Source organism: Rhipicephalus sanguineus, chromosome 11, assembly GCF_013339695.2.
Source record: "Rhipicephalus sanguineus isolate Rsan-2018 chromosome 11, BIME_Rsan_1.4, whole genome shotgun sequence".
NCBI classification, from domain to species: Eukaryota; Metazoa; Arthropoda; class Arachnida; order Ixodida; family Ixodidae; genus Rhipicephalus; species Rhipicephalus sanguineus.
This window is the reverse complement of record NC_051186.1, coordinates 88,260,934-88,285,942: the sequence shown is the minus strand read 5'-3', so window position 1 is coordinate 88,285,942 and position 25,009 is coordinate 88,260,934. Positions and strand designations below refer to the sequence as shown.

At 45.9% G+C, this 25,009-nt stretch overlaps 1 protein-coding gene across 1 annotated transcript in view; it reads left to right on the top strand.

Moving 5' to 3' along the window:
- Positions 1-25,009, top strand: part of LOC119373204 (actinia tenebrosa protease inhibitors) — a gene marked incomplete at its 5' end in the record, with an annotated part of 487,018 nt that overhangs the window by 19,881 nt on the left and 442,128 nt on the right. The window contains one exon of the mRNA XM_049411202.1: positions 1,357-1,416. Within this exon, the coding sequence (XP_049267159.1) occupies positions 1,357-1,416 (60 nt within the window). The remainder of the gene's footprint in view (positions 1-1,356; positions 1,417-25,009) is intronic.

The window sequence follows — 25,009 nt, the reverse complement described above, 5'->3', positions numbered from 1 at the left end:
TTTCTATATTTCAACTTTAAGGAAAGAAAGCGCAAATATAGAACTAGGGTGCCTTGATGCGCGTTTTGTCCGCTTTAGGGTGAAGACATCTGCGGCGCGGCTGCCATATTTGAGCCCACGCCGTCTTACCTGCTTCTCACCGCTCTAGGCTGAGAGGCGCGAGACGCGGCCGAAAAATGGCGTCGCGGCGGCATCAGCCCCTTCATAGAACGGCAACACCCTAAAGGGGGCGCACACATCGAGGCCCACTATATGCAATAGGCATGTAGCGCCCTTCTTTGGGCGGCGAGCAAACGGGATAGCACGCCACCGAAAAAGAAGAAAATAAAGATGGCGCTTGCCTGAGGCACGTGAAGCCGCATTCCCTGCTGGCGTCGATTCTGCTTCAGCCGTCTTTTAGATGCGAAGCATCTTATAGCAGAGTTCAAACCAGTGGTGGTGGTGGTGTGAGGCGTGACCACGCTTACTGCGCATGCGTAAACCCTCCCCACTCCCCCTCTCCACTTCTCCTCTCCCATCCCCCTCTCCACTCCTCCTCTGAAACGCGGGCTCGACACGCCGAAATTTTCTCCTGTGCAACGCCGCGATGAGCGCCAGCGCATGCGCGTCCCCTCCCCCTCTCTCTCCTCTTCTACGCTGCCACCCTCTCGTGCTCCTGTCGACCGCGTTCCCCGCTCGCCCTATGAGAATTAACGGTCAGGCTAGAGGGAAGACACGACACGCGTAGTGTTCCTCTTCGCGATCCACGAAGCAAGGTCGGTAGCATGCCCAGCGAACGCCAACGGAACGCAATCGTGCAAGTGCACCGGCTTCGCATCGCCTCATGGTCCCCTTTAGCGGGATATGGTGTAATTTTTTCCTTCTCTCCTGTGGCATAAGCCTACAAGCAGAACGAAACTTGCTGGAGTAGCTCGTGTTGTATCTCGTATATAAGGAAAGAAAAATTCCTACGGCGTACTGCATCATGGTGTTGTACCGCGCGTACAGGGTCATCGCCTTGCTGATTAATACTCCCTGATTACAATAATCTCCAGGCGTCAGCGTTTAACGCGCTAGCACCTACAGGCTATAGCCCTGGCACTGCTAGCGTATAGTGATTCCGGCAAAACAGTATCACTGAGAGCGCCTGAGGTGCATAGAAAAGCGGCAGAGCTAGCGTTACGCGCGCTCAATGAGCTGCCGCGTAGTGAAGGCCAAAATGCGGGCGCCTTGTCCGCAGTCATATGCCAAGCCGCTGATTCCTTGTCTCTGAGAGGCAGACACAGGGAAGCGCACTGCGATTGTAATTAACATCTGTAGTAGGCAGTTCACTGAATGGAAGTGTAACGTGAAACTGTTCTTACTACGTCTACGCAGCATCCCTGGACCAGCATTCTCTGAAGATCGTTGGTGCCTTCGAACTTCCTCATTGGCCCTGTGAGTATAGTTTTCCTAAGAACGGAGGTACTACGCTTTCATTTTGTTCTCTATAACCTTACAGATTCAAATATAAAAGCTTGCCTTTGGCATGCTCAAGAATAATAAATAGCGCCAGAGCATAAGAAAGCAAGACGCATTCGCGCTCGTTTCGCACAAAGTGAATTTCACGTGTCATCTGCTGCGTGTGCGATTTGTCCGCTCAGTGGTATGAAGTCTGAGTCCGCAAATGAGTCGTAACGTGTTGTTTAACTCTTTGGGCCCTGGCATCGTCAATTTGCGACACCACACAAAATTTCCCCTAGCACCTCGGAAAGGAAACCAAAAATGCTACTTCTTCGGGCAGTATATCTTCAGTTATTCCCACTGCCACTGACACCACCATTGTGGCATTTCTGCGGAGTTGGGAGACACAAAGAAGACGCTTGACCGAAGTCATGGGTGACGCTGAGGCGGGTAAGCGCCGTTTTCGAGACGAAGTCCCAAAGTTGTTTCAATGACATCCACACTGCCAAATACGACGTTGGTTCAGATTTTGTGTACTCTAATGAGTAGCCGGAACAAATAAGCCGTTTCTCGCATTTCACGAGCACTGAGCCCTGGTGACCTCATTTCAAGCCATGCCTGTAACTCAATGAATACTTGCACCACTCGCTCAATTTTTTGTTTTTGTTGTTCTGAGGTGCTAGCTATTAGGAAAACGCATACAAAAAGCTTCTCCGACAAAAATAAATATTCCAGGGCTTAAAGCGTCAAATTATTTCTAATCAGTCAATAAGATGTTGCAGCGTGTTGCTGCGAATCTAATCAATAAATAATCAATAAAAACCAATAAAACGAGAAACATAAACTGCAGGGTTTCAAGTCTGGGAACTGCGCAATGAATGATATCGAGCGCCATTAACGAAGGAACGAAGGGAGGGGGGAAGGGGTTTCTTCGGATTAATCTTGACTGCATAAAATGTTGCGAAGGTACAGTCTCAGTGGAAAAAGATCAGTACAAGTAACTTGGCGCCAGAGCGGTCAACCAGCGGCCAAGTAGCTACCCGTTGCGATCGATTCACTGGCGAGGTTGCCAAGAAAATTCCATTTTATAAAGCAGCGGTCGCCGGCACAAAGCACCCCATCTTAAAAAAACGTGTGTTGAGTGAGACATTATGCGTTACTTCATTGTAGGATAATGCCCTGCCATGGCTGCGCACATAAACATGTGCAATTCTGTTTTTTAATCGATGCTTCCGTGAGTTACAAATTTCGGTGTTGGCGGCAGCGGCATAATTCGCCAAAAATCCAGCGCTTGCGAATGCACAGAAATGCGGGCGTAGACAAATAGGGCCCTCTAAGATGCGCCGGTCAAATGCGTATTGCATGCACCGTTTTCCAATAACCGACGCTCTTTCCATCGTAAGCTTTTCGGTGCTCAGTCGTTTCTGATATGGAAATCTGACGTTTTATCGAATTCACTTGATATTTCGAGCTGCCACATTTCGTTTTCGCCTTTCGTTGTTTCATTTCACTGTTTCACACATGACCATCGTTGTGCCTGTAGCTACAGAAGTGTTGCGCTATTAAGCACGTGGTTGAAGGTTCGATTTCGGAAATGGAGGAAGGAAAAAGGCTAGAAGGGAGCATTGCGCAAAGCCGTAAAAAGAAAAGGAAAAAGTTGGTCAGGCATGCACACACCAAGCTTCGCTTGTCCTTGGCAAATGGACGAACCCAGCCTTTGAAGACACGCATACAGGAAGTTTTGACGACTACACAGGCGCGTCGTTACGCGTGTGTACGCGTCTTAAAGGCCGGGCTCGTAGATTTTTCAAGCTATGTATAAACAGGCCCAACACCATACTCTTCTTCGCTCGTCCCTCTTTCAATGACGATAGTCTTTCTGGGGATACTTAAACGGAGAAATTTTGGTCTGTCTGTCTGTCTTTCTGTTTGTCGGCACGTCACTCGATTCAGCCACTCGGCCAAACTTGAACCACTTGCCCAAGGGCCAGCCATCTTGAACGGCTATGTTCATACTTGTGTACATTGTCGATCAAAAAGCAAACATTACGCATATCTGAGGCGCAACATGACTAGGTAAGTAATAAATGGTGTGTTCCTTTAATCGAAAATGCATACATACGTAATTCTAAAGACCCTAGTTTCTTTAGCTGCGCTGAAAACGCGACTGCGCTGAAACTTGCCTTCCTCCGTGCCCTCTGCACGAGCTCATTGTTGCGTTTCGGTTTCGGTTCTGTATTGCACTGTGCAAATGCCATGGAGCTCCGCTCTGGCATTCCTGTTTTACCCAGGCGACGTGTAAATAAAAGAGTGTGTGGAGAGTACTCGTTGAGTGCGGACGTTTCTTCTGCTTCGGCGCTTCGCGCCAAACCGCGTGTTCGGGCTGGCTGGCGTCCCCGCCGGTCGCGTTGGTCACCGCCGGTCTTCTTCGCCTGCTGCTGCGCCGGGACTACCAGCCCGCAACACAGCATTCATGTTTCCTCACGTATTGCCAGACGGCGTCGATATCTCACGCAGCGCCTCTTCTATCGTCTTTAGACGACATTTGCAGCGAAGCACGTAGATACGCGGCCAATTTTTTCTTGTGCGTTATTTTCGCGCTGGTTTTGCGAGCAGCTGCGCTTTTTATCTCAGTTTTCTCTGAAACCAACAATAGCTTAGGAAACGCGGTCTTCAAGATGGGTCGCTTTCTGCCGCCCGTGTCCGCTCTCTTAAGTGAGTTGTGCCTGGCACTCTCTCCATCGGGGCGCGTGCGAACAACAGATCCACATGTCTCGCTTTCGCCGCTCCGGCCACCATTAGCCCGCGCTAAGAGACCGTCATAGTCCGTCCGGTGTTGCGCTATAGGCAAAGCCATAGCGGAATACCGATATCGTGCCGGCTGGCGCCACGTCAAGTGGCGCCAGCTGTCGAGGGTAAAAAAAAACAACTAGCAAACGCGTAATGCGTCTCCTCCGAGATTCCAGAAGCGCTCATCACCATTCGCTAGACCTAAAACATCGATTATTTGAGTATGGCTCTCGAAAACGGTGCCGAATCGACACGAATACTGTGCTGTCGACGCTTAAGGACAGGAATCTAAAGCAAGCAAAAGCGTTAGTTCGGAGCTAGCGATGGCCAGTTCATATATTCGAGGAGGACTGCAACCACTTTCGGCTGTGCGGCAATGTTTCTCCGGTATTTTTAGGCGTATCAGCCGTTTCTGCTAAGGCAAGCATGCGCAGTTCCCACCCGGTATTCCGTTATACCCACAGCATTTTGCGCATAGTGGAATACCGGACGGACTAAAACCTTCCAATGTTTTTTTTTTTTTTTTTTTTTTTTTTTTTGCTGAGACTAGCATCAACACGCTTAACACGAACGCTGCTCAGCGTGACCTGGATCGGCTTGCACTCACGCCAGTGCCCCGGAGTGCAGGGCGCTCTTGCCCAGATATCTCGGTATGTGTGCAGCGGCTGACGATGGCTGAAGCGCCGCTCGATTTCACAGGTCGGCTTGCCATTAGCTTGTCGTCCTCCTCGGTTGCACAGTGGTTACGGTGCTCTGCTGCTGAACCGTAGGTCGCGGGCTCGATTTCAGCCCCGGCAGTCGCATTTCAGTGGAGGCGACAGGTGACTGTGTGGACTCGCACATATTGTGCGATGTCACTTAATTAACACCAGATGGTCGAAATTTCCAGAAGCTTCTACTACGATGTGCGTCGTAATCATATCGTTCTTTTGGCACGTTAAGCCCGAGATATTCTTAATATGATGATGAATTAAGCAAGGTGGTTAACTGGCCAAGTTGGTTCCTTGTACAAAGTTACCAACTCCATATAATCCATGTACATAGTGTAAATCCATGTTGGCACAGAAGTAGTGGTTAAAAACCAGGGTTAAACAAAAAAGACCATGGCCAGCTTGTCCCGTCGTTTGCTGCACTTTGTGTTTTCCGCCGGCTTTTCGTCCGTTTTACCGTATTCAATGCGCGCTGTCGTGGCGAGACCCCCAAGATAATTTTGACTACCTGGAGTTCTTTAATAGTACATCTAATATTACCGGTCTGTTGATTGTAGTGTTCGACTGCTGACCCGAAGGTCGCGGGATCGCTGAAGGCTAAATACCACAGGCCCGTGTGCTTAGATTTAGGTGCACGTTAAAGAACACCAGACGATGAACATTCCCGGAGCCCTCCACTACGGCGTCCTTAATAATTATACCGTCGATCTGGGATGTAAAATCACAAGATCATTACTGTTATTACTTCTAAGGTTATGTCGGCGAGCGTTCTCGCATTTAGCCCTTGTCAATGTGGCCGCAGTTCTCGGGATGGCAACGCAGGATGTCGTGCTGAGAAATACACACTGCCATGCATTCTAATCCACCGCATCCAATGCGACACGATCATAACACGATAATGACGTTCTTCCGCAGTCACCCCGCCTGAAGTCTGCACCTACTCGGTTGACGCTGGACCCTGCGAGGCGTACATGCCCCGCTTCTTCTACAACACGCTGACCAAGGCATGCGAGCAGTTCGTCTACGGAGGATGTGGAGGCAACGGCAACAACTTCCTCACCTTCGATGCATGCGAGAAGAAGTGCAAGAAGTTCTTCGGCGTCGTTCCGCGCGCCTGAGAAAAAAAAAAAACGCAACTCTGCCATGACATTGTCCTTTGGCAGATGTGATGACCAAGAGAATAGCGACAGCGAGGACACGCTAGACTAAGTGAAACAAAAAAATATTAAAAAATAAAGGAGAACATGTTCTTTGAGACAGTGAAAGATATAAATGAAACGCTGGCGTTTTTAGCGCGAGCGCAATAATAGGTTTCACGCCTTGAAAACCACGAACTGTGTACGAAAGAGTGCATGGAAAATTTTCCGAGAACAAGTAGAGAGCGTGCTGAAGTGCCGAAGGAAACAAAGTCCCATTCAGCGGAAAACCTTGACGTTCACCAAATTCCACCAGCTGGACGCCAAGGTTGTCGGAGTCTACCAAACACTGACGATGCTAACCATGCGAGTCACATGAGTGTACCAAGTCTTTCCCCAAGTAGTAATAAAATATGTAGTGTGCGTGCGGATAAAAGCTTGGTAAAGTGAGAGAAGTATAGTAATGCTGAAAGCTGAACAAGTTTTAATTCAGAAGAGTGTTTCGTAGTCAATTTTATTCAACTATTCAAGCAGTGTGAGCGTAAAATTTTGCACAAAAGTCTACAATGACTCTTAGGAACTGCTGCCACCTACATGCGTAATTTCAACGTCCTCAACGTGTATTTCTATATTAGCTGTCGTAGGCATTTGATAGTTAGCATGGTTTATTGTTTGTTTGAATGGCAGCGTTCCTTCAGGGGACGTATGGAGTAGATTACTTTATCTGAAAATTGAATCGGTTTTTGCTGGACCCTACAAATTGTATCATCAGCGTAAATATAACGCTTGGAATTACCTAAAATGACAAGGATCATAATACATTAACGTTCAGAATACGAGCGGGCCCTGTATTGATCCCTGGGATACTCCATTGGCGATGAGGCTTTGTCGCAAAAAGGCGACATCAGCGAAAACACAATCATACCTTTTCGAAAGCTAATTCTTCAGGGGTTATAAAAACGGACTCGTAATGTCATAGCCTTCTAACTTAGAAAGCAAAATTTGAAGGCTAATATTGTCAACAGCTCTTTTTTTTAATCACTGAAGAGTCAACATAGTAATTATGGCTTGTACAATATTGCTTTAATTTGATTTAAACAAATAAGAACTGCCTGTTCTGCAGAAAGACCTAGGCGAAACCCGAACCATGACTGAGACAGCGTATTAAATGTATCCTAGTGACCAACATGCATCTCAATTAATTTTTCAACTATTTTGCTCAGAAAGAAAAGTACAGGAAACGGTCTAGTATCTCCACGCATCTGGGGTTGCGGTTCTTTAGCAAAGAAACTTAGTTATTTTCTATTTGTTGGGCAATGTCATTGTGCTAATAATAAGGTTTACTATATGGTAGAGAGCTTCAGCCACAATATATTTGACTGAAGTAATGTGCTTTGACTGTATGTTGTCCAGGCCAGATTCTATACTGTTTAATTTTTTAGAACAGCACTTCTTCAGCTTTGCAAGCGTGTGGGATCCACAGTTGGAGCTGCCTTCTCAGTTGTGGCACTCATGAGGAGTTCATCTCTGAGGATGAAAAAAAAAATACACAACGCATTGCGTATATTTCCGGGTCTGTGCGACCCTATTCTCAATAAAGGAAAGATGACTTTCAAGGGTTTGTTTTTCTTTGTTAGACACAATAATAACGAGACCTAACAGACAATAATGCCGTGCAAAGCATAGGGGATGCAATTTGTTCTAATTATGATACAAATGTGAAGAAATTAAGTAAAGTGGACGGAAAGGTAACTTGCCCGGTTGATCTCTGCCGCGGCAGAGACCAACCGGGCAAGTTACCTTTCCGTCCACTTTGCTTTCTTCACATTTGTATCCTAATTACTACAAATTAGATCCCCTATAGACTTTCCTATTCTCAATAGTAATAGCCTTGGCGGCAGCCGTCCTGTCCTCTCGGTTTAGGAAGTCATTGATGATATTCCGTTCCTCTTTATTGTTTGTGCATGCGTCGATCGTGCGTAATAAATATCTTTTGTTTTGCTTGTTTCAGAGCATTGTATAATGTGTAAGAATTGTCCCCGTAACGTGTTTGCAGTCGTGCGTTAGACGGCTGTCGTCCCGTTTTGTATGCATATTTCTTTATTTCGGCATGACTCTAGGGGAATGGTAAATACCCATGGGCAGCGTGGTGCATTAGACTTTTGGATAGCAAATTTATTCTTCGTGCAATCCTGGCTATCCAGAGGGCCCGCGCGAGGGCCGTCAGGTTTAGCCTGATGGTCCCCGAGTGGGCCTAGCCCGGTGACGTTGAGTTTACTCGCGTCTATTGTGGACCGAATAAAGTTGTTTCACTCACTCACTCGTGCAAGCCTTAACCGAATTTCCGTTTGTGATAGAAAACTTGGTGTAGGAGGAGGAAAAACATTTATTAACAGAAAGGGGTTTGTGATGCTTGGTCCGCAAGTACCATCTAGCAGTGCTGGCTGCCCTCAGTCCAGGACGCCACAGGCAGTTGCCGCCCTGCGTGCCCTGTCGATCAAACTGATCTGATCATCAAGGTTATCGCTGGCCAGCAACTCCTCCCACCGCTCCACACTAGCTTGGTCAATGGGGGGCAGGCCGGGGATGGCTCGGCAAGTCCAACGCTTGTTCCGATCAGAAAAGGACGGAACGTTAGAAAAATTGGTGCACTGTATTTTCTCATCGTAATATCGACATACTGAATTCCGTCCTTTATAACGGTTTTAATATTTTATTGGGTAAGTCAAACTAAAAAAATATTGGGTATCACTTGTAACATCCACTTGCATAATTCCGTTTTCTCGGCGTATATCAAGATTAGAAAGTGTGTCATCGATTAAGCATTTGAACTTTGTGCTGTACATCAAAGTTGGGGAGTTAATCAATACTTCAAAACTGCAGCCGGTGAAGGTTGCCGAAGCTATGTAATGTCCACTATATCAATGCCAGCATCATTAGTGTTAACAGTTGGAGCCATGCTGCACAGGCGATCAGAGGACACTTATGAACGGATAGTGCACGAACAGCAGAAAAATCCCAGCTGCTTCTAAAACACTCTTTATTATAAAGGCAGTTCCTGAGACACGCCTAACTAGGTTGATTATACAAATACAGGACACAATCGTAGCCTCGTGTGATTATCTCAACGCACGGAGGGAGGAAAAAAATGCCCCCACCTCCCCGAAGGGAATCCTGAGGAACTGCCAACGCATGTCTTGCGCCGAGAGAGGGTACCGTTGCCGTCAGACATTCGCCTTCGCCGACTTCTGCCATCGCCTTGAGAGGCGCCCAGCCAGCGAACGGTCGAGAGTGAGGCGCGAGCGGACGGGAGAGTGGGGCGCCAGCGTTCTCGGCTCGGCGTGTGCGTTTCACAGCGGCGTCTCGAGCACACATTTCCGGATGTTCTTGAGAGGCGCCCAGCCAGCGAACGGTCGAGAGTGAGGCGCGAGTGGACGGGAGAGTGGGGCGCAGGGAGGAGAGAGAACGAACGGCGAGAGAAGGAGCGGCGAAGCACTGCACCTACCCTCTCCTACACTCTCTCGCACCACATGCTCCGGTTGCTAGGGGCGAGGATAAGCGCGCGCGCCCACAGCTGTTGCTATGGGAGAGGGCGCCGCGGAAAACGCCGGACGCCTGACATAGCCCGACTAAGAAATGCATTCGCATTTAGAACTCAGGAGCGAGCCTCGTGAAACAAAGCTCATCGGTGCGGCAGTTCGCGCGATAGGTTTCGTTGGACACACAATGCAGTGATTAGTAACTACCGTAAACCAAACATTCCCAGCCTGCGCACTGTTTTTTTTCTCGCTTTTTATCGCGCATTGACACCATTATTTGAGGGGAGTAGCGCTGAAAATGATTTCTCGCAAACTTCGCTTGTCAACGTTGCCAATGTGGCCTCACGCTCTTCTCTAGCTTCCAGACTGTGGCCCTCGTTTCAGGTGCATAACTTATGAAACTACAAAGGCAAGATTAGATAGATAGATAGATAGATAGATAGATAGATAGATAGATAGATAGATAGATAGATAGATAGATAGATAGATAGATAGATAGATAGATAGATAGATAGATAGATAGATAGATAGATAGATAGATAGATAGCCTTACAGGCAAAATGAAATACGATGAAGAAACGTTTGAAAAACATTGAACACAACGGTAAGTAAAATATTACTACGTTTGGAATCCCCGTGCCTGTTTAGCGGACGTCGGAGAAAAATACATCATGGCTGCAAACGTTGATCCTCAGTATTCGAAGTAAAACAAACTAATCGCGCCCTAAGAGTCAGCAACACTCTGTCGTGACCATAGTGGTTGGGGTCATGCAATATCCCAGCGCGAAACATCAGTGCGAAGGAAACGGTATCACACGCACTACTATCGAACGTGTTGCTGATAACAGCGTACATTCCGCGCAAGGAAAAAATAGAAACGATTAGGTAACCTATAGATAAGGCTTTTTGAAGGCCGGCGACTCCGCCAGAGTTATCCTAACTGCGTCTGAAGATGCGTCGGAGGCTCTCAGCAAGTTTTACCTGATGCTGTAGTTCGGGCTGTATACACTTACGTTGCCCGTGTAGCGAAATAGTCTACCGGGAAAATACGTTTACTGGAAAAAGTGATCCCTTAGGCAACAAGCCCGGTGCCTTTATGTTTCGCTACGCTTGACATTCAGTGTGCGGCACTCCGCAAATCTCAGAAACCTCGCAGTTAACAACAACGGCGAATGCTTAAAGCGTGCAACACTGCGGCGATATGATGACTACACTTGTTTTGATGGGCTCTCATTGCAATTTTGAAGGATACCTGAGCAGTCCACTAAGGAGAACGCACTAAGCTGCTAATCCGTACAGAGTGCGGGCTTCGATCCATTGACAGTAGTGAGGGCACGTGCTTTGCTTTAACAACGGCGATTAATATGGCAACGCGCGCTTCTTTATATTTATAGTGATCGTTTTTCCCCCCATGAACTGTTACCACCGCTCACCTCAGGCCCCGCCGCAATGTTTGAGAAGCTTCTCGATTGTTTTAGACTATTCTTATAAGATTGCACGCGCGACAAGAATAGCCGAGTTTATTCTGGCGCTAACGCGAGCTCCAGCGAGAAAGCCGGAAATTTCGATCATCCGTGAATAAAATATGATGCGTTCCGTCGGAGATCAGATTACAGACGACCGACGACCGCGCTCGTCGTTATCATATAGTAAAGGGAGTGCTGCTTGTACCGTGGTCACGGTGCAAGAAATACTTAGTGAGCGAACGACGCGAAAGGAGCGCTTGTTGGGGAGAGACGGTTAATGTTCTCGTTTTCCGCGTGCCCAGAGATGGCGCGCCGGACTGAGGACCATGGCGGGCTGCTGGCGAATTCCGCAACGCACCTCTGGCACGTGGGCGGCGGTTTACAAATCTGAAAAAAAAAACCGAGTTATCGCGTTATCGCGCGATATCGACCACCCGACACGTCGCGGGAACGGGCCGTTTCGTCGCTCGTCGCTCTGCACTACATTTTCGCGCATATGCGGTTTGGCCTTCTCTGTCCACGTGTTACGTTAGCCGTGCAGTGCACGCGCTTTTTCTTGTTGCTGCCGTTGCTTTTTGAACTCGTTTTTTAACATGTCGTGGTGGTCAAGTGTTTTTGCCCTGCTGAAGAATGGGCAAGTGCTTTTTGCCCTTTTCCAAAAGTGGCTACAAATATTGCAAAGAGAAGTACGCGCTTTTCACGCCGCCAGTTAATAAAGAGAGGCTTCAGGCATTGAAGCGTACCATACCACGAAAAGACCGCGTGCTGCAAAGGACAGATCGCGTGTGCGAAACAAAAAAAAAAAGTGTTCCACACTCGCCGCTATGGCTGCGATTGGCGCTGACTAACACTCCTAGGTTTAAATCAACATATATACCCCAGAAAGTGGACGGGAGGATGACCGCCGCCGTAGCTCAGTGGTAGAGCATCGGACGCGTTATTCGAAGGTCGCAGGTTCGGTCCCTGCCGGCGGCAAGTCATCTTTTCGTCCACTTTACTTTCTTCACATTTATATTCTAAATACCTGTAGTATATAGTAGTAAATACCCTGTACTTTCCTTGGCGTTATTGTCTGTTAGTTCTCATTAATATTTATAAGCTAGGTGTTTTTGGTAATAAGATGTTGCTCCTATGCAACGAGAGCAGCTGAGCGTTTAATTTGTAACCATCCTCACAAATAATAATTACAAACAGCCTTGACATCTACTGTTATGTCTCCCAGGAGACTGCTGAAAAGGCCATTTTTATATATAAAAAAGCGGTTATATCGACTCTTAGGGCTCATTCACGCCAGCCACTCTCGGCGTCTCGCGACCAAGGTACTCGTAAATATTCTGACGCGCTGAAGTCGCAAAGCGGCCATTCTCAAATAGTCGTTCATGGTCGCTTTTGTCCAAAAACGTCTCGCTTGGCTCGCTGCTGGAATTCGCAGTCGTGCAAATGCAAAATCAAGCAGGGGTCGACTGATCCAAAATTGTCCTTTGCTTGATCTAAATTGAGTAGTTGCGGCAATTTGCGACCGCTCGCTTTGCAACTGTAGCGTGCTTGAATATTTGCAGCAACCGAGGTTCACGATGTCGGGGGTATTTGGTGTGAGCAAGTTCTGAGAGCTATCTCTTAGTCCACGTGCCACAGACCCGAAATGCAATGATCCCCAGCTGCCTTGCCTTGACTAGTGACCGAATGCCGCTTTCTACAGTTTGTTTTTGTGTTGTTCTGCTCATGCCACTTGATAGCGACTGCATCGGCCAAGACGTGCGCTTTTCTTTCGGTCTTGCACAAAGGAAGATGTTTACCAGCGCAGCGCGGCGACGCCAGCGGGTTTCGGGGTGATATGAGCCCAGGCTCAGCGAACGCTGGAGCGCGTCGCTCTTGACACCCGTGGCGGCACCATGAAAACGTTCGTGTTCTTGGCACTTTACACTCTTAAAAAAAAGGGTGTCTGTACTGACTACCTTTGGGTGGTAATCGCCTCGCTACACATATGATGACCTTTTGGGGTGTCAAACGACTCCCTTCGTTCTTCAGACCAACGACTCCCTTCTTCACAATTTGGGGTGTCAAACGACTCCCTTCGTTCTTCAGACCAACGACTCCCTTCTTCACAAGCAGAGAGTCTACGTTACTCCCAACGCAGGAGTCTACATGACTACCTTTTATTTCCCGCTAGTACCTCTAGGTAGTCAGGGTGACCCCTTTGCCATGGTAACGCTGACCCCCCCTGGAGCGTTCCTTTGACTCCGTTGTCCTTAAGGACAGTGGTGTACATGACTCCCCTGGCAAGAGTCAGTGTGACCACTTCGTGGTACTCAATGAGACACTCTGCAACAAATAATGCGTTTATTTTTCTTCTTGGTCGATATTGATGAAACTTGCTGAGTTTAGGTTTACTTATGTGGCGATTTCAAATATGCAATTATCTGGAAGAAAACGCAGTTTTTACACATAAAAATTTCATGTGTCTTGATGAGCAAGCCTTTCCAAACTTGGAGTTACAAAGTAAATCGACATATCGCTATAGTTAGGGGATAAAAACTGTATGCAATAGTTTTAAAGGAGTTTACTGCGCTGTTCTGGCAAAGGAGTTTACTGCGCTGTTCTGGCATAATGTTCATGAACCCACTAGCCCACATACGAACTCGCGTTTTAAACCCATTTGAGTTAAAAGTTACGTAATATTGAACTCTCGTGAGCGAATCACCAGCTAGACATACACTTACTGGTCAATGTTCAGCATACTATGACTATTGTTAAGTGGGTTTAGGACATGCATTCTGGTTATGTTGCATACAGTTCCCATTTCATATTATTGTGATATGCTTACTTTGTAACTCGTGCAGGCCTAACATGGCACATGAAATGTTTGATATACTTAACACGACATATAATAGTAGAAAAATATTTGCATTTTCAAAATCAGCGTACAAATACACATAAACTAAACAAGTTTTATAGAGATTGATCAAGAATTTCAAAAGAACTTCAAATCAGAGCGAACACCATTAGGGTTTTTATCTGACAATCGACGAAAGTTGGTGCCGCTACCTCTTGTTACTCAACAAGGCACTTCCACCGGGTTTACTCAAACAGGAACACTGTGGTGGATGCATGACAGCCGCAACAAGTTTTTGTAGCAACTTTACAGTGCTGCATTCGATTCCTCTGGGGGAAATAAAATACTACTCGAAGTTTATATAGATGAGTCTCAGAACAATTTCCGCTCGCGTAAAACAACAAAAAATGTTGATTCTAGAAGAAAGTAAGCCATGCAACACGGAAACAGAAGAGATGCGGACAGCTCAAACGCTAGCGTTTGGTTTGTCTGTGTCTTCTCTTTCACGTCTGCATGCCTTCATCCTATAAACAAACTGAAATTTCTGCGATTCGTAAAATTATTCTTTGAATCGGTTTTAAACACTTCATGCCATTTCATACATGTTCACATTGTAATGACAACCTACTGTTTTATCAGTAAGCACCTAAACTATAGGCACAACATCCTGCGAATAATGCGTAGTCCTTAGCCACGTCACCACAATTGTTAAGCACTATATATATATATATATATATATATATATATATATATATATATATATATATATATATATATATATATATATATATATATATATATATATATATATCTGTGTGTGTGTGTGTGTTTGACATTTTTGAGCGCGCAAAACAACAGGGACGAAAAACGACGCGGACACAGCGCTGACTTCCAACATATGCTTTATTTTCTACAGTGGTACATATATATATATAGACAACAAAAACCAACGCACGCAGGTGCATTGTACAGGAAGGCTTCATGTAAAACCACAAATAAGTATGCATGATAAGCAATCACACAACCTGATACCGGACTTTTTCTTCTTTAAGAGATCAAGCGGTCATTCCTGACTACCACTATCGTCTAGTCACCCTGTGGGCCTTGCTTAGAAAGTCTAGTTCTTTATGGATAGGTCAATTGAAGGTGCACTAATGCACATGTCTCCCAAACTTGCAATCTTCGCCGCTTCAATTATCTCGCGTGTTGTTTGTGCCTGGCTCCATCCTGTCGCAGTGCACTGCGAATACATGTGATCGCACCCACACTTCCTGCAGTGGAAAGCCACATGTCCCACACCTCCAGTTCGCACGTTATTTGCGTGCTCACGCAGCCTGTCATTGGCACACCGTCCCGTCTGCCCTATGTATTTCTTGCCACAGGACAGCAGTAACTCATAAACGATGTTGTTCTCACATTTAACAAAGCTTTCTTTGTGCTTTTTTTGGCACCTGGGTTTTTCAGAACCACTGCAGGAGGCCTTGCACAGATTATAAAGCTTGTTTGGTGCTGAAGGACGACTCTTACGTTGGCGTTGTTTCCTATCTTTTTCAGCCTATGTGAGACATCGTGAAGGTACGGTATGACGGCGCATTTCTGCTTGACAGGCTCCGTTTCTGGTGAAGCCTGCTCCTCACCCTCGCGAGCATGTTTGACAGTCTTGAGAAGACCCTCCGCCACAGATGTGACGACATACTGAGGAAACCCCGCCTTTTTCAGGCAGTCAGCTTGCGCCTGGAAACTACACGAACACTTGTGAGGACATGAGCGGCGAAGCGCATTCATTAGGGTTAATTTTGCAATACCCCTTTTAACTAGCTTGGAGTGGCCCGAAGAAAACGGCAGAAGCGGCTTATTGGCCCTAGGCTCGTACGACCAGCAGACCTGGTCTCGCTCAAAGAACATTCGTAAGTCAAGAAAACGCAAGGCGTTGTTTTGCGGCATTTCATGCGTGACTGCGAGCGGTTGCAGGAAACGCGTGAACAGATCAAGTACGTTTGAAGAATCATTGCCAAATTCGCCTGGACTTGATTCTAGAAAGACAACGTAGTCGTCTACATATCTAAACACCTTCTTTACATTTGTGCCTGTTACTAGAAACTAGAAACAGAGCTAACAGGCACAAATGTAAAGAAGGTGTTTAGATATGTAGACGACTACGTTGTCTTTCTAGAATCAAGTCCAGGCGAATGTGGCAATGATTCTTCAAACGTACTTGATCTGTTCACGCGTTTCCTGCAACCGCTCGCAGTCACGCATGAAATGCCGCAAAACAACGCCTTGCGTTTTCTTGACTTACGAATGTTCTTTGAGCGAGACCAGGTCTGCTGGTCGTACGAGCCTAGGGCCAATAAGCCGCTTCTGCCGTTTTCTTCGGGCCACTCCAAGCTAGTTAAAAGGGGTATTGCAAATTAACCCTAATGAATGCGCTTCGCCGCTCATGTCCTCACAAGTGTTCGTGTAGTTTCCAGGCGCAAGCTGACTGCCTGAAAAAGGCGGGGTTTCCTCAGTATGTCGTCACATCTGTGGCGGAGGGTCTTCTCAAGACTGTCAAACATGCTCGCGAGGGTGAGGAGCAGGCTTCACCAGAAACGGAGCCTGTCAAGCAGAAATGCGCCGTCATACCGTACCTTCACGATGTCTCACATAGGCTGAAAAAGATAGGAAACAACGCCAACGTAAGAGTCGTCCTTCAGCACCAAACAAGCTTTATAATCTGTGCAAGGCCTCCTGCAGTGGTTCTGAAAAACCCAGGTGCCAAAAAAAGCACAAAGAAAGCTTTGTTAAATGTGAGAACAACATCGTTTATGAGTTACTGCTGTCCTGTGGCAAGAAATACATAGGGCAGACGGGACGGTGTGCCAATGACAGGCTGCGTGAGCACGCAAATAACGTGCGAACTGGAGGTGTGGGACATTTGGCTTTCCACTGCAGGAAGTGTGGGTGCGATCCCATGTATTCGCAGTGCACTGCGACAGGAAGGAGCCAGGCACAAACAACACGTGAGATAATTGAAGCGGCGAAGATTGCAAGTTTGGGAGACATGTGCATTAGTGCACCTTCAATTGACCTATCCAAAAAGAACTAGACTTTCTAAGCAGGCCCACGGGGTGACTAGACGATAGTGGTAGTCAGGAATGACCGCTTGATCTCTTAAAGAAGAAAAAAATCCGGTATCAGGTGGTTTGATTGCTTATCATGCATACTTATTTGTGATTTTACGATGAAGCCTTCCTGTACAATGCGCCTGCGTGCGTTGCTTTTTGTTGTCTATATATATATGTACCACTGTAGAAAATAAAGCATATGTTGGAAGTCAGCGCTGTGTCTGCGTCGTTTTTCGTCCCTGTTCTTTTGCGCGCTCAAAAAGTCAACATGAATTACCAACTTGCCGATCCTACGCTCTCTCAATATATAATTATATATATGTATGTGTGTGTGTGTGTGTGTGTTGGGGTGTGTGTGTGTGTGTGTGTGTGTGTGTGGTGTGTGTGTGTGTGTGTGTGTGTGTGTGTGTGTGTGTGTGTGTGTGTGTGTGTGTGTGTCATTCCATGCCAAGTGTCCCAGACGTGGCGCTCGCACATCACAGATTTTGCTGATAAATTTGTGCCTTTTTCCTGTGCCACATGGAGTATTGTGGCAAAACACTTTCGGTCGAAAAAAATTTTGACATCATGGCACCCCCTCGAAATTCGCTTCTATTTATTAAACTGTACCTAATAGAAAAATGTGTATAAAATCTATTTTTGTGTGTTGAGCTACGAAACCGCACTTGCGCTATCACAGAGGTTTCTGTTTAGTTGTCCCATTCATTATTTCCGATTTTTTTTTGTGTTTCACTACCAGCTACGTAGCTTCAAAAACTACAAAATCTTCAATGTTCGTGAATTTTCTTGAGCTATTTGCAACTCACCCTAACCAATATTAATCATAGCCTGATTTCCAGGAAAGTGTATTTTAGTACAGAAATGTTTAGGGGTAAATAGACTTCAAATCTTTCCGAAAAATTGTGATATTTGAGAAAATGTACGATTTGTCACATGTTTGGACCGTATTTTTCATACTGATGCGGTCAAAGTAAAAATCCTCGTCATGTGGCGTTTGATAGAAGACTTCATCGTTAAGTAACGAAGAAAGTCTAATCAAATCATTTTTTTTTGTTTTAAGGAAGAAAATAATTTTTGAATTTGGCCCTCCGATCGCGCAGTGCATTTCATTTTGCTGCCACTTCGCCGCAAAGCACGTGGTCGCCCTTACAGCTGACACTCGTCACAGGCAGCGGCCAGATGCGAGATGTATGTCAGCGGCTCGTGAGTGGTCGAAAGTCTGTCGCGCTGTCAGGGCGACGAGTAATGAATTTTCGTTACAATGAGCATTTGCTAGGCGGGCCCAATGGGAAATATGGACGCCCGAGAGCAGCATGTGGAGTCGTTGGCACAATGTCCTAGAGGGACGTCTGCACAACTAGCATGCACATACTAAAAGAAATAATGCACACTGTACACACTTCTTTCTCAGGGTATACGTGTTGTACAGACAGCCTCTAGCACATTGTGCCAACGACGCCATAGGCTGCTCTCGGGCGTCCATACTTCCCATTGGGCCCGCCAAGCAAGCTCACATTGTAACGCGAATTCATTACTCGTCGTCCTGACATCAACGTGACAAGACTTTCGACCACTCACGAGCCACTGACATACATCTCGCATCTGGCCGCTGCCTGTGACGAGTGTCAGCTGCAAGGACTACCACGTGCTTTGCGGCGAAGTGGCAACAAAATGAAATGCACTGCGCGTTCGGAGGGCCAAATTCAAAAATTATTTTCTTCCTTAAAAGAAAAAAATGATTTGATAAGACTTTTTTCATTACTTAACGATGAAGTCTTTTATCAAACGCCGCATTACGAGGATTTTTACTTTGACCGCATCAGTATGAAAAATATGGTCAAACATGCAACAAAATTCGTACATTTTCTCTAATTTCACAATTTTTTTCGGAAAGATCTGAAGTCTATTTTACCCCTAAACATTTCTGTACTAAAATACACTTTCCTGGAAATCAGGCTATTATTAATATTGGTTAGGGTGAGTTCCAGATAGCTCAAAAAAAATTCACGAACTTTGAAGATTTTGTAGTTTTTGAAGCTACGTAGCTGGTAGTGAAACACAAAAATTCGGAAATAATGACTGGGACAACTAAACAGAACCTCTGCGATAGTGCAAGCGCAGTTTAGAAGCTCAACAGACAAAAGTAGATTTTATACACATTTTTCTATTAGGTACAGTTAATAAATAGAAGCGAAATTCGAGGGGGTGCCAGGACCGTCAAAATTTTTTCGAGCAAGAATGTTTTGCCACAATACTCATGTGGACAGGAAAAAGGCACAAATTTTATCAGCAAAAGCTGCGATGTGCGAGCGCCACGTCTGGGACACTTGGCATGGAATGACCCTTAAATATAAGAGCTACAGAAAGATCACGAAGGTCCTGATACTGTAGGAAGGCATTTGACACACGACGTACGTTTTTAGCACTATGCTAATGCTAAAACGTACGTCGTGTGTCAAGTACCTTATATATTAAGGTATGTATATATAAATATATATATTTAGCGGTGGTATGGAGAGTTCTGTACAGAACTGAAATACAGAAACACCGTCCAGAAATACAGCGAGACACATTGCTGTCAGAATGAGTGAGATATGAAAAGCAATAGTTTCGCTAACATCGTTCATTACTGTCAAATGCGGCAATATACTAGACCTGGCATAAACATTAGCATAGCCAGCAGTCAGTTTTTATGAATAGGAATCAATGGCCAGCCATCAAGCACTTCTTTGCGACATCCATTACATATTTTATGTGGCATACAGCGCAAAACATGCAACATGTGTAGTTCTCATGTAGTACAGGATTCTCATGTAGTCATCTGAGATACAGGACCCCAATAGGTGACACAGCTTGCGTGCATGAGGTTGGCAGTGTCGTGTTCCCAGACCATGTCAGGGTCAGGTGGCATTCTGGCGAAAAGGACAGCAGGTTGCACTGATTCGAGACCACTCACGGCCAGACCTTAAGCGTGGCTATTCCGAATTCTTGGACACGTCTTGACTACCCTCGAGACACGAAGTTTCCAGGAGGCTTCCTGGTCAAATGCAGCTGTAGAGCTTCAATGTGCAGTCTTGAAGCAACCTGAAATAGTCAAGTGCACAAAAATAAACACATGATGACAGACAGATCGATCACCTTTTAATCTGACAAGGGCAGCGCTCACACACCAGATTCCATGAAGTGTCATGGCAATGAACAAAAACCAGGGATACTCATTAACTTTGCTGTACTTTGAGGGTCTGTTACTCCCTTAGCAGCTGCAACTGTTTCCGCTGCATGACCTCCGTACAATTAGAAGGATGTTTTTTTAGAGAACGCATATTTCTTATCAAAATTGTATAATAGTCACGCTCAAGATGTTTTCGCGCACACACTCTATGTCAAGAAGGAAATAGTTTGCTGCAACTAAAATGGCAATGAAGAGATTAATTAACAAAAACTCATTAATTAACTTTAATTCCTGACCTGGAGGTAGTTGTTTATATTAGAAAGTTGTATCGCGTGCCAATTTATGGCATACACATTTTTTTAATCGCGAAAGTTACACGTAATTCGTGATATTCATCCTTGAATTTCAAGGACGAAATCGAAACTGATAGCGCCTGACGTGCAGGAAACGTCGCTTCTCTGTTACGTAAGCTCGGAGCTACACGTGAAAAGAAGTGATGATAGTTTAATGAAGGTGGGCCGAAGCAGAATGTGATCAGGAAAATCTGCAAGCATTCAGAAATACACAAGTAAACAGCTTATTATTTGGGTGCGATGTGTGGTATTATCTGTAAACATAGAAAGAAAAGGTTGATATTACTGCCGTTTCGGATGCGCGCAACTCGAAAGAAAACAAATGAGCACCAAACGCCACATGCAAAGGTAAGGCGATCCGCTGACGCAAGTTAGATGACTTGCCAGTTTTCACGAAAAGCTACGACCACGACGCGCCTTCATTCAAATTTCGTCACTCCCTTGTCGCGGGCAGCTCCGGTCTGACGTAACAGAAAAACCGCGTTTTCTGTGTGCCGGACACATCAGTTTTGATTTAGCCCTTAAAATTTCACAATAATATCTCGAGTTACGTAAAACTTTCATGATTTCTGAAAAATGGGTATACATAAAGCGGCACGCACTACAATTTCTAATATAAACAACTGCCCTCAAGTCAATAAATAAAAAATAGTTAACGGGTTTTGTTAATTAGTCCCGTCAACGCATTTTTTGTTGCGGCAGAATATTTCCGCCTCGAACTAGAGTACTACTGGAGCGTGACTGTCAGAGTTTTTTTATAAAAGATATGTACTGTCTGAAAAAAAATCACCCTGTATAGCATGGCAGCAGTATTTTAATAATAATAATAATTGTTGGGGTTTGACGTCCCAAAACCACGATAAGATTATGAGAGACGCCGTAGTGGAGGGCTTCGGAAGTTTCGACCACCTGGAGTTCTTTAACGTGCACCTAAATCTAAGCACACGGGTCTAAACCATTTCGCCTCCATCGAAAATGCGGCCGCGGCGGCCAGGATTCGATCCCGCAACCTGCGGGTCAGCATAGAGCACCATAACACTAGACTAGCAGTATTTAACGAAGACCTGTAGGTCGCGGGATCGAGTCCCGGCCTCGGCGGCTGCATTTTTCGTGGAGGCGAAAATGTTTGAGGCCCGTGTACTTAGATTTAGCTGCACGTTAAAGAACCCAGGTAGTCTAAATTTCCAGAGCCCTCTACTACGGCGTCTCTCAATCATATCGTGGTTTGGGATGTTAAACGCCAAATGTTATTATTAGTTTAACGAAGAAAGCGGCAAAATGTGTATACAGCTACACGAAATATGGCGAATGTACGACAAGACTAGGCTTGCCTTCACTGCCTTCTTTCTGTCGCATCATTGTGAGCGTGCCCTTCTAGTGCCTGGCTTCAGAACAGCTGCACGAAGGTGCAGCTATTCTAAAGGCCTAATGTGCCATTTTTTCTTCAGATCTATATCAACAGGCAAAGGTCTCGTTTTTACGTTCGTCTGGAAGGACAACCCACCAGCCAGCGTTGACCAGTATAGAGGGTTGGGAGCAAACTCGGGCAAACTGTGCAGCACAAACATCACCTCAAACCTCAAACAATCGAGGTGATGAGAAGCGGTCAAACAAAAAGGAACAGTGCTGAAGTGACTTATATACATATTAAAAACAACAGCTGATTATGGCACGAAATTGGGACAATTAAGGTGCATTGAAAGAATGTCAAATGAGGTACCCTGCTGTAAAAAGTGCTAATATTCATTGCAGACTATGGCGAATAGAATTCAAATAGAATACAGCGAGTGTTGGAGGTATAATACGAAGGAATAATTGCTAGAGATTTATGAGCGAAAAGCACAATGCGATTAAGCGGTGCTACATAGTGGGAGATCACTGATTAATTTCAACTACCTGGAGTTCTTCAAACGTGCACAAATCAGAGGGCATGGGAGTTTCTGTATCTCGCCCCCTTCTAAATGCAGCTGCGGGGTCAGGAATAGAACCCGCGTCCTTGGGCTTCGCAGCGTAACGCTTCCAAGTCCATTTTAAAGGATTTTTGTCCACTGCCCACAACATCACTGTAGACTGTATCTTTGTGTTGAAAATATAACGAACTGAACCACGGCTGGTATAAAAGGCATCCAATATCCACGAAACACAGCGTTTGAGCGTATGTTTACTGCATTATTACTAGCCGGTGTTGTGTTTACTATTAGGTACTAGCACCACACCACATTAGACAAAGCAAGTATCACAGGAGGATGAGGTTATGCTCGTATCCAGTTGTGGAAAAAAAAAAACTACAACTTTGAAGTGAACTCACATTTACCTTTGTTGCATGATAATTTTAGCATCATAAGATCAAGTCACCACTGTTTCAATTAAATGAAACCGTGCTACAAAAGCTATTGCATCAAAGTTTTATAGCAGTTACGCACGCACGCACGCACGGACGCGCGCGCACGCACGCACGCACGCACACACACCACACACACACACCACACACACACAAACAAACAACAAGCAAACACGGTGAGAAGTTCGAATATGCAGCGAATAAATACGTATTAAACGTGTTTCAACGCTGGGTAGCAAAGGAAAGAAACACTAAATTCTAGAGTTTCACGAGCCAAAATCATGATCTGGATATCAGGCATGTTCGGGCCGGGTGCATTAGATTGATTTTGATCAGCTGATCTTACTTACCCTTCAAATATATATCGGTGCAACGTAAACGTTGCTTACGTGTCACCACACTCGACTTGCAACCGAGATTTCAACTCGCATTTCATGTTTTTCTGGCATGTATGGAATAAGGAAACACGATATTGGCGCGCACCACTCCGTTTTACCCGCTACTGGATAGTCCAGTGCGGTTTTCGTCGTTGCCAAGCCATTGAAACACGATAGCAAAATCCGTGCAACTGGAACAACAGAAAGACAAGTGGCAAAGCTACGTGTGAAGCGAATAAAAGAGTTGTAGGCAGAAGCCGGCAGAACTCACCTGAAATCTATAACGACCGTAGGAGCGTCGTCCACAGGCTTCGTCTGTCGGTGCCACTGGGATCCGTCATGCGCTGCCATCTTGCTCAGGCAAGTTCACGACGGAAACGAAGCTTACTGCGGGACTTCTCCGTCCGGAGGCTGCTTTCCCAAACACTGAGTGACACTGCTTCAGCCAGTCACGGCAAGCGTGAGCCGACGACACGATACTACGCCACGAATGCATAGCACGGAAGGAAAGTCACGCAAAACGATCAGCCAGACACGGCAAGAGCGAGCCGACGATACGATACTACGCCACGAATGCATAGCACGAAGAAAGTCACGCAAAACAATCGCTTGCAATCACGCCTGACGACACAGATTATTCTGGCGGACTAAAGAACGACCACAAACGAGACGGAACGAACAATGCCGTCTAACTGGTCTAAACGTCTAACCGGTCTAACGACGCCAGGCCAAAATGGCTGTCTCGTATTGATGCTTCGGCTTGGATTAAGTAGCCTCCACGAACGCCTAAATGGTTTCGGTTTGTTTTGGTGCTATAGAACACACATCCATGCATAGTTAAAGCTCTATTGAAATATCAGGGTGGAGGAGGCGAAGCGTGCCCTGTGTGTGTCTGTAAGGGCTCTGTACGGGGGAGGGGCCAGGTGAACGTGCATCCCTGCTCTAGGGGCTAGGGAGAGTGCGGTGAGGCCGTGTGTGCGGCCTAGCTGTGCTCAACGTTTGCTGAGCGATTTGGTGGCCCGCGCGGATTATCGTGAAGATGTAGTTAGCTGTGGCGGGCAGAAATGATGACCACGCGAGCTATAATTCTGGTAGTATGTCGCTCTTTAGGAGACGCGCGGAAAGCGTTTGCTTCGCCTGATAACCGGTCTGCGCGGTTACATGCCAGCTTTGCGGCACATGTTTTACGGCCGTCGAGTTAAGATGTGTTTCACGATCGCCAGGCGCTCCAACACCATGAACGTCCATTTAAAAATATGTTTCTGCCATACATGCTGTCGTAGGAATCTACAAACCTCGCTTGCAAACGTGCGAAGATTCGCAAATTTGTCAGCGCTGCCATTGTAAACGTGTCATAACTCTGAATGTTTCGCTTGGGGGCAAGATTTTTTAAGAACCCTGTTTACTTGTAGACGTTTCGAAGCGCCGTTTCAGCAATATCGTAACTGAAGCCATAACACATACGTGCGTAATTCCACATTTTACGAATCCATGATATATTCTCAACCAAATTTTCGGTATACCACAAGCCAAAGCAGCGAACTGTATCTTGGTCGCAGCCAGTGAAGCTTTCTTTTAAAAAAAAACCCCACCTGTATATGCAGAACCATCACGACTCCCTTGGAGCAAGGGAGTCATCTATTTCATTCAGGAGCGTCGACCAGAGCATTGTGACTCCCCTTAGAAAAAAAGGTGGTCATCGGCTGCCACAAAGAGAGTCAAGCAGACGTGACTCCTTTTGACTCTCTTTTTTTAAGAGTGTA